This window comes from Bactrocera oleae, chromosome 2, assembly GCF_042242935.1.
Source record: "Bactrocera oleae isolate idBacOlea1 chromosome 2, idBacOlea1, whole genome shotgun sequence".
NCBI classification, from domain to species: Eukaryota; Metazoa; Arthropoda; class Insecta; order Diptera; family Tephritidae; genus Bactrocera; species Bactrocera oleae.
Genome location: NC_091536.1, coordinates 70,970,266 through 70,988,780, shown reverse-complemented (window position 1 = coordinate 70,988,780; position 18,515 = coordinate 70,970,266). Strand labels below are relative to the sequence as shown.

The 18,515-nt window shown below is 36.4% G+C and overlaps 1 protein-coding gene across 1 annotated transcript in view; it reads left to right on the top strand.

The window, feature by feature from the left end:
- zfh1 (Zn finger homeodomain 1) overlaps positions 1-18,515 on the top strand; it is a 57,987-nt gene that overhangs the window by 20,495 nt on the left and 18,977 nt on the right. The window contains exons 2-3 of the mRNA XM_036368103.2: positions 10,864-11,024; positions 11,192-12,232. Coding sequence (XP_036223996.2) covers positions 10,864-11,024; positions 11,192-12,232 — 1,202 coding nt within the window. The remainder of the gene's footprint in view (positions 1-10,863; positions 11,025-11,191; positions 12,233-18,515) is intronic.

Sequence of the window (18,515 nt, the reverse complement as noted above, 5' to 3'; positions counted from 1 at the left end):
AATGCTTTTCAAAATATCAATTCGCACCTTATTGGTGAATTATGTGCGACAATTTCCGTAGTCGCTTATGCCCCAACGCGTGAACTAAAAAAAAAACTACACAAAAACACCGAAAAAACCACTAGCAACAACAACAACCAAGGAAGCTCAAAATGGTTTGATGTATTGTGGCACCTTTCCATTAGAAGCGCGTGAACGTACAATATCGTGTTCTAATTCTACTCACTACACATGCAACGTGCCACATCTACGTACAAACTTGTACAAACGCGTTGCTTATTTTCATAGACCTCCCTTGCCGCTGGTGGCGTTCTCACACCCGCTGCCCAGATGTGCGCACGCCGTCATTTATCCCACTGGAAGTTATTGTACGCCATCACAGTGCATATTGAGCGCTTGTTTATGTACACATGTTTGTTGTTAGTTGTTGGTGTTTGTGTAGTAATGCAAGTGTAGGCCTACCTAGCGATTCGCATTTTCTCACAGGTATTGCAATTTCCGCTTTGTTTATGGCTCCGAGCGTATAAATAATAAACAAATAAACACAAAGGTGGAGCTAAATGAATTATGCGCCAATAAATCAAACCACTACACCGCTTACACACACACAAGAATATCTACATAGGTGTATGAGTATATGTGTGTGTGTGTGTTTGTGCTTAAAGCGCTTGGCAATCAGTTGTAATAATTCATGCGTTGCTGCTGTTCCATTAGTTTTTAACAAATTACGCCTTTCAAATGAATATTCTGAAAATGCATTGGCGCTTCCCGCATACACACACACACACGCCGACGCTCATGTGTGGCGCGCACTTTGTTTATTTGCTTTTATTTGCGTAATTTTTGCAAATGTACTCTTTGCGCAAAAATACTAATAGTTTCGTATGAATTTGCTTTGCTGATTTGTTGTTGTTGTTGTCGCTGGGATGTGTTAGCTTTGCTGTTGCTTTGGCGGCGTGCGCCACTTTTCATTTCTGCACCAAATACGAGCGATCGTCCGAATGCCACAAAGACAAAAAACCATAATCATTATTATTTGATTATTCATGCAAATGCTTTAATTTTCAATAGTAATGTTGGTAATTAAGTCCTTTAATTTATGACTTAATTTCACATGCACTTGAATATTGATGCAAATGCGTTTTTGTGCTGCCATTTAATGTGTTTCGGCAGTGATTGTGTTTGTTATATGGCGCTTTGTTGTTGTTGTTGTTGTTGTAATTGCATTTAATGCACACAATATTTGATTTTTGACTAAAGTACTTAGCAGGTAAATAAATATCATGCAGATATTACTTTTTAATTATTGCGTATTTGTAATTAATTATTGGTAATGTTATATGAATATTTACTGAAATTAAATAAATTTAATTTTCCTGATTTGCTTTTGTAATTTTTGGTAATCTTGCAGTTTGTTTTACATCTTCCGCTAATTTGGCTTATCTAGATCCTTACTAAGCACCATGAAAAAAGTAATTTGTTATTGTCAATTTTAGTCACCTTTGATTTTTTTTTTCGCGTCCCAAAAAATTATTAATACATGCTATATAATTACTAAGCATCATGAAAAAAATGTAAACATTATATGAAACTATTTTATATTGTTATCATTACCAATAGTAATTTATTATTATTATTATAAAATAAAACTAAAATAAAGAAAGGAAGAGAGCGCAACTCCGAACTTTAATCACCTTTGAGTTTTTTTTCTTTTCTTCCTTTGGTTTACAAAACATTCTGCTTATATGCGCGTCCCAATAAATTATGGCATCCACTACAGGCAATTTGTGCGTTATTGAGCGAGCACATGCGAACCTGACAAGCGAAAGCAGAATCATGGAAATCAATTTATGCGCTTACCGCTGAATGGAGAATGTCACACACAAATTTACATACATACACACCAACCATATAGCATGTTAGCCGTTAATGTTGTCACATGATGTGCATGTGATAATAACATTTTTGCACGTCGTGTTCCTCACTGACGGAAGTGGAAAAATGAAGAGACAGTTAATACAGGGTGACACCGAACGCACAAATTTCATTCAAATTTGCATAATTTTTTGTCGACAGGGAAGATGGACTTATAGACTTCCCTAGTCATCTCAATTCACCTATGTGCCATGGTTATTATTGTTGGTCTGGAACACGTGTCGCCTGACGGCTGCGGTCAGTAGACCACATCGAAGCAATGTGTGCGGTACTTTTAATTGCATAATCAGGTTAATTGCTGCCGGCATATTGCGCTTTATGACATTTTTTCGTACGCTATAAACAATTTTCTTCAATCAAATGAAAACACACGCATAAATAAAATCGTATGTATGTGCATACATATATAAAATTACTTAGAATATAGATGTGTACATGGGTACATATATATATGCAATGCGTGTAGTACATATGTAGATCCGCAACTATCACTTTGGCTGGCATTCTTCAAAGGCGATCTGAAAGTATCTTTGTATTGATATGTCTATAAAGTGCCGTTATAATAATTTCCTACACATGTACGTTTTTCTCGTGTCATCTTTTCACAAAACGCTTTAATGAATATTTCATTTAATGATTTACCTATTTTGTTGTTTACAGCCCTGCCTCCGCCCCACCACGGTCCCGATTCAAACAGAGCAACAAGTGTTGTGACTTCTCCTTTTTAATCATATTTTTCATCAATTCACATACAAGCCTACATTCGTGTGTACTTTGTTGCTATTTTTTTTTAGTTAACTGTTCATTTTTTCTTGAATTTATAGCGCCAAAGTAAGTGTGTCAGCCGTTCATTTAGCTCAATCAATTTGAAATAAAAAGTGTTGTTGCCTAAATGGAAAAGTTATATAACTACTAAAAGATCATTTTGTTGGTGTTATTTGTTGTTTCACGAAATTTACAAATATACATACATATGTACACACATGGAGTCAATTCGTCTAATAAAAGAGTAATTTAAATTTAAGGGAAGCGTGAAAATAATTCAGAAATTTATAAAATTTATTTTAAAAAATTAAAAGTTTGATGAGGATGTTTTATGCAATTTGTAAATAAATTTTTAATAAAGCGTTACATTGGAATTTATGCAACCACGGGCTATCAAACGCCCAATAATTCACCGCTTCGAGACACGCTTACACGCTTTTATACTGCTCAGCTCGCTTTTCGTTCTTTGCTGTGAATTTTCTTCAAATTCCACATACTAATTTTTGTTGATACATATCAATTGAATATGATTGATAAGTCTTGGAATATTTGGACGTACATAATTGAAATTTATGATACAATGAAAAATGCACACACACATTTTGTATGCTTTTGTGATCGCAGAATACCGAAGCATACCGATACTACCGAAGTGAGCAATAGAAATTTGCATTCAAAACTGTTGCACTCACGTGCTTTTAAGCGGTTTCATATAAATAATGTAAAATGTTTTCAATGTATTGTATATTGACTTAATGTTTAACACTAGATTTACCAGACCAGTCAAAATGACAATACATATAACATTTAAATTCAAAAATTCTTTTACATATAACATTTGCTTATGCTTTCCGAAATGATGTTATGATTTTTGTAGCTATAAATAGAGAATGCAATAGAGAATTGCAATGTTTGTTCCGGGAGAATCACGAGATTTTTTTTTTTTTTTTGTGAAATTAGGTTCCAGAAGGTGGCCACTTCAGGTGTTTTTCAATATTTTAGATTAACCGGAATCAATAGCTGGATCTTGTACAAAAACACAACAGGAGAAAATATCTCACGGAAAGACTTTCTGTTTCGATTAGAATATTGCTTCAGCATATCAGACTTCAAGGCAAAAACCACACGAAGCTGATGTGCCAACTACGAAAGGCTCGGTTTCTGTACGCAAATGGTGTCAAATAGGATACTGCAATAACAACAAGACTACAAATATTGGCAATAAATATAAAAAAAAGTCTATGTGGAAAGTGTTCGCAAAGCAAAATTTACATACATATGTAGAAATTGTGAGCGACAAACTGTAAACAATTAAATGTTTTGTTATTTTTAAACGTCTATAATTCCATTTATCTATTACAATTAATATTGTTTAACTTTTTTGTAATTTTTTAAGGTAGAATAAAGACTTAAAACCACAATTGCTATTTTTTATACACCATTCATTTTGACTGATTTTGGTAGCAACAGGTATATTTAAATATAGTGTTAAAAGAATTTTTTTTTTTAAATTAAGTTGAAAAATTAATTTCAAATTGATTGAATATTTTTATAGAGGAGGAAACTTAAAAAAGCTATTTTTTACATTTAGCTTGTGTTTATTAAAAAATAAAATAATTTTAATAATATTTCCATTCAATAAAATGACCATTAAATTCGTTCCAGTTCTTTTGGAACATTTCTCAGCCATTAATGCTAACACAGTTATCTATTATTTATTAGTTTAGGACTACGTTGTGCTAGTTTCTTTTGTTTACAAACTACACTTACTTCGCACTAATTATATTAACGTCAAACTCAATTATCGTTTTTGTCATTTTCATTCCGTGAAAAACCACAAATGCAAAAACAAAGCAAGAAAGGCCAAAACATATTTAAGCTTTTAATGTTTTTGTGCTACTTGTATAACAACAACAATAAATGAGCATAGCAAATACAAAATCAGGACACAAACAACTTGTTTATTTAAAAGAGCATCCGCTTTTTAATTGTTTATACATATATTTTATACTTTTATGCCTTTTCATTGTTTAATAATTTTATTTCGCTCATAATTTTCCTAAATACCGTCGCTTGTTGAACATGGCCGCAGGAGATTTGGTGGCGGACGTGCGCTAAACCTGCCTGGGCGGGCAACGCATGTTTTACTTCACACGCTTCGCGCGCGCAGCTCTCTTGGAGACACTTGTTCGCTACGCCCACTGTACGCGCATATTGTTGTTGGTTTTGCTTTCAACGTACATCGCCTTCGCAGCTCATTGCTGAAGTCGTTTTTCTCCGTGTGGCCAATAAAACTGGCACCTTTACGAGCGCTTTTAATGTTAAACCTCACTAATAAAATATATGGCTAACAAGCGGAATGTGGTCGGAACGTGGAATTGGAACTGATGCGAATTCGTATGTGCCAGTCGAAGTATATAAGAAACTATGACAATTGAAGATACGAAAGATTGGCAACGTCATTATGGAATTATAACGGCATAAAAACGCCACATGAAATGAAACAAAACAATGAGATTAGTCGCTGACAAGTCCGTGCCGCCAAAGCGGCTTAACTGTCCGCACTCTTCGCATGCTTGCACAATTTTATGCTGATGAGCTTATCCTGTCGCCGTTCTTGTGTGCGCACGCACTCACCTGTAACGGTTGTCGAACGAGCGCTTATGTGACGTTTAGCTTTTGAATTAATATACGCTTATTTTCTGTTTAATTTTCGCGATTTTACGTGCGTTTGCCACGGACTATTTCGGCGTAATTGCTCAGATAACGGTATTAAATACCGCCTCCACAAGTCTGGCTATGCATTTTGGCTCAGTCTGCGCGTTGTTGTGATTTACTGGCACATTCGCTGGTTTTACTACTTTACTCACTTGACGCTAGTAAATTAGCGGCTACGCCAAAGTTCGGTCATCTCATAATAATATTAATTTATTTACTTCACACTTGGAATTTGACAAATTGCACAAACATTTTATTGGCATTTAAAAATTTTATGATCCTCTATGCTGTGAAATCTATGTACATACAAACACACGACGAGGTTAATAACAAAAACAAAATAAAATTGGAAAATAATGTATTTTAAAAGCGCTCGAAGGTGGGCATCGCAGCATCGTTTGCATATCCAAATGAAAATCGTATGTCAAAACAACAGGTGCGTTGACGCGCCAAGCTTCGCGACTTGCGCCATTTTCGTCATTTTTTAACTAAATTTTGGAGACATCATTTTTATTTTCAGTGTCGCTGGCGAAATGTTTAAATTTAGCAAATTCCTGCATAGCTGCTCGTCGATATTACTTAGCACATACCTGTTGATAAGACGGTAATTTTTAAGTGTCAGCACCTAAATTGTGCGCGCATTTTTTGATGACAACAACCTGTCAAATATATGGCATTTATTTTACTTTTTTTGGCAACGTCGCTAAGTTTGACACAAATAAAAATTGGCTTAGATTTTGGTTTCAATTTCACATTTTCCTCCAATTAGCTAACAGAAATTTTACAACGGGCAAGTTTTGATTTTTCAAGGTCGTTTTTTTCTTTTTTGAAAATTGACAAAAAATGTTAATACATTTTTGTGGAATTCCAAGTGACGCACAAAAATATTATTTATATACTCTGAACCGTTACACATACACCCATTAATGGGTATAAATGATCAGTGTGATGAGCTGAGTCGATTTAGCCATGGCCGTTTGTTTGTATATACGCTAACTAGTCTCTCAGTTTTTGAGATATCGATATGCAATTTTGCACAAGTTTTTTTTCTCCCCAAGAAGCTGTTCATTTGTCGGAAACGCCGATAGCGGACGACTTTAGTATATAGCTGACATACAAACTGCCCGATGAAACTCAAGTCGTTTTATAGAAAACTTTGTATATTTTACAAAAATTCTCACAAAATTGGCCATACATTCCATATACTATCCAAGCCAGCGCTACAATCTTCGAAGAAACTGTTTAGTTCGGAGCACTATAGCTAACATATATTAATGTACATACATATGTAGCTGGCATTCAAACTGGCCGATCAAAATCAAGATTAAAAACTTTTTAAACCCTTTAATGCTACATTCGGTGCAACCGAAAGTAACATGTTTTCTTAAAAGTTTTATTTAAATGTATTTAAAATTAAATTTTTTATATTTTCATTAAACGAAACTATTTCCATGTATTTTTCAGCGTAAACAACAAACACACAAATATGTATGTATATGTCAATAAATGAACACATACATGCATAAATATGTATGTAATTGCACAAATTCCATCGTTTCGTAAAGAAAGTGAAAATAATTTCTTCCCTGTAGTACAATGAACTCTTGATGACGCCAAGCGCTTACACATTCACACATACAAACGCATTTTGCTTGTTGCCACAACAAACAGTTGCATTCATTCACTCAACGTTCAAAGCTTAAACGGCTGCTCCAATCATGAATACAATAACAATGACAACAACAATGTGTGCAGCAATTGCCACAGTCATAATAACGATTGTAATTGTAAACGTTGCACTTCAAATGCAATCAACGACCCAGCAGCATTCACAACAACAACAACACTAACAATGAATATAAAAATCAAACCAAAAAAACAAAAACAACAAAAGGCATGTAATAGTAAACTGCCCGTGCTTGGGATAGCGCTACAGCAACAATATTGCGGTTATCACGCTTGCATGAAGGATGAAGAAGAAAGCGCCGACAACACATACAAATGTATGCAACGACAACAATAACAATAACACTGACACGCAATTAACAACACAAACTCAATACTTGCTCCAAAAAGGTAGCAACATATTTTTTTTTTGCTGCAATATTGTTGATTGCTGAACATTTTGATTTCTTATTTTTTGAGCAACATTGCTGCTGTCATTAAAATATTCCTTACACATACAAGCGTTGGGCGCAGCAAAAAGTGCCATTGAGCATTGCTTCTGTGGCTATTGCGGCAACAACAACGACACCAACAACAACACTAATCAAGAAATGCGTATTTATATGCGTGTATATACAAAACCTGTGTGTGTGTGTTTGTTGTTGTTGCCAGCAGTCGTCAGCCACCGCTATGCATGTTGATCAATAAATTGTTGCTGTGGTTGTTGTTGTTGCCTGTCTGCCTGCCTGCCTACGGTTAATTGAGGTAAATTAAGGTAAACTATCAAATGACAATAGCAACAACTAACAACACACACAAGTGGGAATGGAAGTTTTTACGAAGATTTACAACAAAAGTAGCGGCACATTGGTGTGTCGTCTGTGCATGTATGAGGCACCGCTAGCTAAAAGAAACCACGCATAATGTTCGTGTCACATGGGAGAGTAGCAATTGGATTGCAGTAAAGCATTTGTTAGTGCCATAGAAAGCCAACAAATAAAAAACCCATACACACACGCAGCAGCGAGAACACAATTGCCCTTCATCGCGCTTTTAATAAAACTTTAACGAAATTAATTTCTTTTAATAGCTGCAAAGCAGCGTCTTAATGAGATCGAAATGATAAGAGCTCATAAAAAATAACACATACTATAGAAATGTTTATACAAAGAGGTTTGTATGTATGTATGTGTACATTTACGCGCAGCTGCATTGCGTCAAGCGCACTTGCAAGTTGCAACAAAAATTTCGCTTAGTGTTACCTACTTGGCGGCGACACTACAGCTCGTTACGTAAAGTATTCGTTTTAATTGAAATAAATGCAGCATACCTACTCAGCAATACACACACACACACACACACAAGCCATAAGTTGCTCCACTTGAATACTCGCGCTTTATTCGTGAGATTCAAGCTCCATTTCTAGCGCTCGAAACTCCATTTTGTGCACCATTTTGACTTTTACTACTTTTTTACGTATACATATAATATATTGCTCTTCGTTTTATGTTGTTGTCGTATGATTGTTGCTTCCATTTTAACCAGTTAACCGTCATTGTGTAGCGTTTCGCTGTTGGTTTCTTTGTGCTCACTCACTCACTCACACCTATACAAGCGCAATTGGTCACGCACACATTAACCGTTGCTCTCCATCTCTTTCGCTCGCCCCAACCCCAAAGCCGCGCTGTTTTGTTCTGTTCTTTAACAAGTCGCTTACCTGCGCTCATGCATACAACAACAAAAGGTACGCTGACTCACTGTGATTTGTTGTTTTCTATTCGCTACGCAACAGTGTTGGAAAATAAAATGTAAAAAAGTACAAAATGTACAAAATGTAACTTGTTTGTCTCTGGTTCTGTCTTCTTCGAAGCTGACATTAACCGTCTCAACCAATTTGCGATAGGCTCAGAACGCTTTGTCAATTTGTAAGGGTCTTATGATCTAGTATATAGGAGTCTAAGTGCGATGCCGGTTAGGATCGACCTCTCAACCTAATCTAGCTTATTTGCTCTGAAAAAGTAGAGTGAATGAATAATATGATATTTTAATTCGATTTTTTATATTTTTATATCGATCAATTGTTTTTATTACTAAATTATATAATATATTCGAAAAAAAATATTTGATTGAGAACTCCTAAAATTGTAGTTATTATGCCAAAAGCTCATCTTTTATTTGTAGAATTAGAATCGAAAGTTCTCTCTTGAACAATTTAACTTTAACTTAGTAAGTAAAACTGAATATTCCAGCACCACTTTTCGAAGAAAATCCAACCTGCTCTTCCTGCTGTTGCTAGCATGTCTTCAAAGCCATACTATTGTACATATTGCTATTTTTTACTTGTTTTTTTATCGTTCCATTTTTTTCTCTCTCTTAATTTCACCCTGTTCCAAGACGAGTTCTCAGTTCACGTTTGCTTTGGCAGCAAATAAGAATTCCTTGCTTTTAAGTACTTTGTCTGTCTATCACACTGTCTTGTCTGATTGTTGGTGGTTGTTATTCACATGCTTGTTGTTGTTTGTCTGCATGTCTTACTTGGTGTGTAGCTTGAGACCTGGTGCGGAGACCTAACGATGAGATCATCATCGTACTTATGAACCAACGTAAAAAAAACAACAAGTGATATGTGAACCTTCCATTTATGTTTGTATGTATGTATGTGCCTGCCAGAAACACACAAATGTATGCATAGGTATTCATGTATATATGCATGTATAATGGTCTGCTTGGCTATATAATTATGACTTCGTGCAACAGTTGGGCTATAGGCATACAACTGATATATATATACATATGTATGTATATACATGTGTACACTTTGCGCACGAAGATTCACTTGGAATCCAAGCATGAAATACAGAAAGAGTTGATCTCGCAGCCATCCCTGACTTTTGTGCGCATAAAACTGATAAGTTTCGCTTTATGCGAAGTGCAAAGTGCGCTGCCGTTGCCGTTGCACTAACAATGCGCGCATTTCTGTAATATATGAAAGTACATATTCTTGACTTTTGCTTTCATTTCATGGAAAAATTGTGAAGAATTAAGTCAAAGCGTTAAAACAAAGGTCGAACTTTGTGGTATGCAAGAAGCTTGAAACGCGAACTTGCGTATTTATAAATCATAATCTGCCCGCAGTTAGGTAAAACCGCTGAAATATTTTTTATTCCAAAATCACACAACTTTTTCCTTTTTCTTGCTGCGCCCGCTCTCCGGCTCAATCTCATTGGCCGCTTATCTGCTGGTACAAACCCACACACCACACCTACATACATACACTGGTACATTGGACGAGTGTCGACTACAAATTCGTTTAATGACTTATCGCTTAAAAAATATCTTTTACACTTAATTTACTTTTAAATAATTTTTGCGTTAAGCGTTGAAATTTGTGTAGTTGTTTTCCAAGTAACTCAGACCTTCGCATTCCTTTCGTGTTGGTGTTGGCACAAAATGAGATACGAGCACACCAAAAAACTGTGCGAAGAAGGTAAACGAACAAAAACACGATATAGAAAATTAAAATGGCGTTTGGCTTATTTTCTGGTGCTAAAAGCTTAGCTTAAATTTGCCAATAAGTTCTTTGGCTGGATTTTTTTATTTGTACAAATTTATAAAGAGTGAGTCAATGTTGATTATTTGGAACAGCTACAAAAAATATATGAAAATATAAAATATATATTTTTTGCTCATAAATTAATTTCTAATAAATGACTCATCGCACTAATTTGCTCCATCATTTCTTTAAATTTCTCTATTAATTGTTTTCTTTCTTCATTGCAGTTCCCTCATTGGCATCCAGTTTACACCATCCACACCACCAAAACAGTTCTAAAAACAGCAGTAACACCGAGGAGGAGAACACCTCTATGCCGGGTCCAATTTCACCACACACAGATTTTATGGTGAAATGTCCACAATGTCCAAAACGTCTAGGGTTTCAGGTAAGTAATTGAATCGAAAAGAACTTTAGCAATATATGTAAAGTAGTCCGAATAGGTTGATGTTAAATAATTTAAGTACAATATAAAGTCAGAAGTGGTTCCAAGTTTCTTATAGCTACATTATTTCACCAGCTAATCAGCACCTTAAATATCTTTTCTACTTCCAGTCTCTGAGCGAACACATCGCCAGCGAACATCCACATGAGACACCTCATACAGAAAATGTTCCATCCAGTCTTGCCTACCAACACCGCAACCACCACCTTCAGCTACACAACCACCAACAACACCTTCACCAACTCCAACAATCCTACGCACAAGATAGCATCGTCGATATTGACGACGATAACGAGGATAACGACGACAACAGCAGTAACAGTAATAGCAATAGCAGCAATATAAAGTTTACAAACTCACCAAACCAATATAGTAATAACAACAACGATAGCAATATTAAAAACAATAACAATAGTATTACAAATATCGAATACGAGCGTCATTCACCTGCAACACCGGGCGCTACCAATCACAACACCACTAACACCGCGCTCAACAGTTCTCACTCACCTAATACCAAGCCAAGTAAACAACAACAGCAATCGAAGATGATACCAAATGTGACGCCCACCGTCTCGCCCACACCACCGAACGATCTCAGCGCTGCCTCGTCGCCATTTGCCGCAGCTGCGGCCGCGGCAGCAGCAGCAGCAGCGGCTGCACAACACCAACTACCGCCTTTACCGCCACATCTAACACATCCACATGGCCTGCATCCTCATCTGCCGGCTGCGGCGCAACTAATGGCCGCCATGGCTGCTATGCAAGCTCAGCACCAGAATGGTGCGAACAACGGCATGCATAATGGCAGTATAGGAGTCGGCGGAGTTGGCGTCGGTGTAGCATCGGCATTGACATCCAACCCATCGGCGCGCACCTCACCCACCAGCCAGTTGCTGGCCTTGGCCAACAACGGACATCATTCACATACGGCGGCGCATGCGCTGGCGGGCAGCCACAACGGCGTTGGTGGGGGTAGCGTCTATGACATGGACGCGGCGCGCTCAACCTCAAGTCCCGGCTCGATTGGCGGTAGCGAAATGGGCGCATACCACTGCGTACAATGCCCGGCGACATTCCAGACGCGCGAACAGCTGGAGAAGCATGAGGTGCTGCATTCGCCCAGTGCGCAGACGCAAACGTCAAACCAAGTGAGTACAAACAAACTGTATATTGTTGTATGTAAGCTAGTATATGTTTGAGTTTCAAAGCCACCATTTTAACTTTGTTTTCGAATCGAAGAAGCGTTTTCACAAAGAAAACACGATTTCTGTGTATCTATCAAGTGAAACAAAGAAGCGCCTTTGTCTCATATGCAATCATTGCTACCTAACTAGCGACTAACGGGAAGAAGCAAAAATATATGCATGTGTATATATGTACATGATACTTCCAAGTAAACCTTAACAAAGTACGAATAAATTGCCACTTGAAGAAGACATGGCATATAAAAACTGAAATGTGAAAGAATGATTTTGATTGAAGTTGCTGGATGGAAATGAAGCAAAGAAGAATACAGTAAAACATCTTAGAAGAAACAAACTCTTGGGAATGATATTGTATGTATATATGTACGTTTAAATAAATATCATATAAACATAGGGTATTTTAAGTATACATATACATAAGTATGTATAAAAATATATTATAACCACTTGCAAGTCTGAACAAACACATTTTTTTGTAATTTTTTTTTTGTGAAGAATCACAGAATTAATGTACTTTAATAATCAACAATTCATTTTAAAAAATTTTGGATTCCCTTAATCTCCATCTCCAGCACAATATCCGAAAATATGTGTCTGGCGTTTTTCTGCTTAAGATCATTTTAAAAACCAAACAAATTTATTATTAATGATCGTTTTTGACAAAATGTCTACATCGCAAACAAGTCGCTTTTTATGATAAAATTTACAGAGTAGCTTAAAAAAACGTTTATAAAAAAAATCAAATACCTTCGATCATTACTTGACAAATAAATGTTAGTTGCGCTGAAAACAGAAAAATATTATAAATATTTTATTTTGAAATCTGTTTTCAAAATAATTTCTTCTCGAAACCTACAACGATAAGGGCTTCACCCTCTCTCAGCCTATTAAAAAAAATAACGAAAGAGTTCTTAAGAGACTACAACACCGTGCGAGTAAATAATCTTGCATATCCATATATTCTCATTACAACTACATATCTATGTATATACTATACTAGATACATACATCAACACGAGGTCTAAAAGATAGGCGTAAACAAATACGCAATAAAAAATTATACGAATATATTATTACAGAAACAAAAAACACAGTGAAATACTAAATAACAAACCGACTCCCCTGCCTACACACATATGAAAATATCTATATATGTACATATGTATACACAATGCTTGTTAGTTGGTAGCTACAGTCAGGTCACCATTTCGCCAGCACCGTACAAAGTCTGAAGCGGTGATTGGAGCTGCGCGTCATGTTGTAGTTGTAGTTAGAAACTGCGTATCACCCCGCGGGTAATCTCAACTGGTTCCGCTCGCTACTTCGAGTCTATCAGCAATTGTCTTACCGTCGGATGCCTGCTGGCTGCCGCACTAGTTGTGCTCTGAGTACTCTATTGTTACTGTAGATATTGTAGTTGTTTTTTACTCCTTATCTAATACTCAGACACAGTCATAACTCTCGATTGTTTATTGTGCGATACAATGCGTAGCAATAGTTGGCGATAAGCGTTCGACAGTGGCAAAGGAAATTATGAAATATAAGTCGCTTGTTTTGTGGAGGGCATTCCACACACATATTTACGTTATATGGTCGACGATAAGACATGAAATGGCTGTTTTTCAACATAATGATAAGAGAATTAATGAAAAAAACCTACACAAAATATACGCCCACTGCGGTTGGCCATAAAAGTGAGCAAAGTAGAAAAACAAATATCCGAAGAACAGATACATAAATACAAGTATGTACTCCGTAGAGACGTTCAAATGCACGCACCTAACTATCGCCCCTGTGCTGCTGATAAGTAAGGTGGCACAGGCGTTTCCCTTTCATGTTGATGCTGTGCTCTTATCATAAACCAGAACTTTTCTACTAACTAAGCCTACTTGCCCTCGAGTTATTACGTTTTACCGCCATTCACAGACATTATTATCGCCAGCTATGATCATAAATTATGATTTGATATTTTGGCTTTGCAACTTTTTTTTTTTGTTTTTAATAAAAGCTGTCTAAAAGTGCTGTGTGTAGTATAAAAAATCAGAATGTGGCGAAAATGCACATGTGCAGTGTGTGTGTGACATGTGTGACGCGCAACCCACAATGATCACCCTCACAAAAGCGCCAGCAACGCCTGTCGCTCGTACCACAACCCTCCCAAAATTGGTCATTTTTTCTCATTACGCCGTTCCGTGTGCTCGGCAGCGCTTGAGGTGAGCATTTGCTAAACAAACTAATATGCTGTCCTATGCGAAAAGGCAACGCCCGAATGTTTAATAACCGTTTTTTGTGTGTGATTTTTACCTTCAACTTCTTATTCGAACTCGCTTTTTTTTCCTTTTTCCGTGCAGTATTTTTTCTACGCTACTTTGTGGCGATCCATCTCTTTTGACACACACTCACTCCCTGGAGCATACAGCGCACATTTGACGTTTGACCAATAACGTCATCTGTAACGGCATTCGGTCATATACCATACATACATATATTTGCAGTTAGTGCGCCCGAAAGCAAACTAATATCCCGTGCGCATAAGCGTGAAAAATGCTCATATTGCTTTAAGTATCTATCCCTCATATTGCACACACACATACACTTGGATCCATATTTTTTTTTGTGGTATTTTTATTAGCGCGAAATCTAATACCTTTCGCTCCAAAGCTGAGTTTTGCTGAATATTACGGTCATTCATAAACACCTCCGGTGTTGCCATACATACATACATACAGACATGTATGGGGACTATACTTTTTTCATTGACATATGATCTTTTTTTTAACCGTATTCTGTTTGTGAAAACTAATATCGAAACAGTTGCCAGCAACTTTCGTTCTTAAGCCACAGCTGTGTGCACATTCCACAAACATTGCATCGCCCACTTGCCGCCGCTTTGGTCTTAACCCCTTAAGCGTTAACTAAACTCTTAAAAAAACTTAAAATAAGTAGAAAAAGTACACATTTTTAAACGGAAACAAAAAATAATCTTGAAACCTTTTGCCGGAAGTGTGGCATCTCGAAATTTGTTATGCATGAAACTTTTTTGAAGTGTTCATAAAAAAGTTTTTGCATGACTACCTTTTGAAAGTGTGCGTTATGTGCTTTTTATGCTCTGTACAACTAGACGTTGTTACTTTTACAGTTATTTTGCACTTTGGAAACATTGCGAAATTCGCCAGATTAGCTTTAAAGACAGTGACGGTGAAGGCAATTGCATTGAATTGCAACATAAGAATTTTGCACTAAAAATTAAATTTCAAGAAAAATAAATTTTAAATTCCTATTAACTGTAAATATCATCTACTTTTGTACGCATAAATTGGCAACAATTTTCATTTTCGCTTTAATTACAATATGGTTGTTTATTTCCTACGAGCAGCAAACAAAAGCACTGCAAATGATCGCGGCTAAAGTTTTTATTTGCTCTATCTTACATTGTGCTCTCCAGCGTTTTTTCGCATCACCTTCAGCTTCATGTATGTATATTATTTAAAATAAATTGCTATTAATTTCTTACACTCGCAAACGCGAATTGTTAAAAACAACAACCAAAACAACAGTGGCAATTGCACAGACACATGTGACCTTTTGACTGCCAGCCCTGACTAGAGCTGAAGCTCCGTTGAGTCAATGGTCAGCACAGTTATTTTACACACTTTCGTGTATATATACAATGTACATATACGTAAAATATACATATGTATGCCAGTTAATGCATACAAGCGGTGAGTAATAGCTCATGGGCAACTCAGTCAATATAAATGAAAGGTGTATAAGGAAATATTTGTTTCACCGCGAACCATTAACAAAAACAAGTGGAGAAAATTTCCGCTCATACAGAAAGATATATATACAAACGGACCTTTGTTTATAAGCGAGTTTCAAAAGAATGTCCAGATTTTACCGTTCATTTAAGAGACAGGCCTAGTTTGACCATTTAAAACAAGCGACATTTGGGAATTAAAAAAAATAACTGCTGCATAATTTGTTTTAAGATTTTGAGAGTATATTTTTTGAAGAATGAAATTAAACATTTTTTGAGTCCTGCAAAAAATAATTAATATTGATTGGATCATTTGTCTTCGTCTAATCACTCGCCACTATCTTTAAAGTTAATCTGCCGAGTTTCAAAATGTTTTGAAATGCAAAATATAGTTTTGAGAAAAATTCGTTTTAAGATAAGCTGATGAAGCTGACTAAACTGAGTGGCTACACTTTAAAAAGCTGTGACTCAAAATATTATTGTTATAATTTTATTTATAAAGAATAACCAGGGTCGAATTTTTTAGTTAAAACTTTTGGATTAAAAATTACTTTTTTCAAAATTCCGATGTTAAAAATTAGATTTTCATTTTTTAATTCCAATGATAGGATTGGGATTACAAAAAAAAAAGATAATTCAAAGAATTTTTGAATGCATAATTTGCAACCCTGGGCATAATCTACCATTTATTTTAAATTTCATACTTCCCCACATTTGTAGAATTGTCTGTACAAAATTAATTTTGTTATAAAATAATATTTAAATACAAAAGTTGTATTTTTTAAAGATTATTTTGGTAATAAAAATTTTCTTTCAAATATTAATTTTTGATAAATAGTTTTGATAATGCACATCGAATTTTTCATGGAATTAAGTAAAATTAAAAAATATATATATTCATATTCATTTAAATTCAAAGTATTCCAAGCACAGCCGAAATGGCTCACTGGGCATCACCTTAAGTGATAACTGTTTGAATATGCCTACATGTGAACACACATAAACTTAGCTTTGCACTGCATATATGTACATACATATGTACGTGTGTATGTAGGCGATAGTAACACTCAGTGAAGCAGTCAAACAATTGCACGCCTCTCCGTCGTTTTCATTTGCGGCAGATATTTTCACCTAAAGTGCATGCAATTTTTCAATTTGATGCCATTCGGCAGTAACCGTTCTGCTCACTTCACACACTCATAAACGCTCAGCGCGCCAATGAGTAAATAACAGTGAAGTAACTTTCATGCAAATGTTTCCATAAGAGCGCCTATGTATGTATGTATATATGTGTGTGAGTGCGCGTGGTCGGAGTTGCATGCAAATGAAATGTGTGCAAAAGTTGTTTACAACAACAAAACGCGCTCATTTAAACGGGAGGCATTCAAACTGGCGAAAAAAAAAAATATTTAATCGTTTCAGTTTTTAAACTTTTTCACCAACACTAGATTACATTTTCTGATAAATGCGCGTGAGTTCGGGTGTGTTTCACTTGAGCAACAATGTTGACCAATAATTTATGGCTGGCCATTTGGTCGGCAATTATGTACGCATTGCAAATGTGTGTGCATGTGTGACCTTTGCGAAGTGCTTGAGATGGCTGAGAGAGTAAGCGATGAAGCGGCGGCAAATGATGCTGTAGCAGGACAGAAATCAAACAACAAGAGCTTCGGTGGCACATACCTTCACACATACATATGTACAATTGTTAATGATTATGATGAAACCGTGTTGCGTCTGGCACCAGCAGGACCAGCAAAAAGTAAAAAAAAACACTTTTATTAAAAGTGAACGAGTAACAACAACAACATAAGCCTGCCTAATCGTTTTTTTTTTTACTGTAACCATTTGTGAACTCAGCGCGTCTAACTGCCGACGCCACCATTGCCAAGCATTAAAGCCGCATTCTGACCGATTTTATTTGCCACTTGAGCTTTTGTTGATGCCACTCGCATAGGTAGTGCACAAGTGGGTGTGTGTATACAGTGGCTGCACATTTAAGCGTGGGTGTTTGCGTTTATGCGCTCGCGGTTGGCGCGCGGTTAACGCAAATGCTTTTTAAATGTTGCATGCCACGCATGAACGTCATGGACTAGGTGCTTAAATGTCACCGCACTGACCACTGGCGGCCACATGGGTGCACTGAGACAGCCGGAAAACAAACACATACACACACAAACATACATTCGAATGATCCAACTTTGTGTTAGCCGCGCGACTGCCGCTTGCTGGCAGCTGTTTGCACTTATCGCAAGTGGAGCATTCAAGTGACCAGTAGGTGTACAAACATTTTCCTATATACATACTAGATACATATATATGTGTCTATAGTAACTAGGTTAACCGCTCTTAGCGCGCGCCGTTTTAAGATTGACGCAGCCGCCAAAACGCGCAAATCAGCTGAGCGCCGACCAAGCTCCATTTTAAGCTTTAAATTTTAACAAATAATCATTAAAGCTCACACCA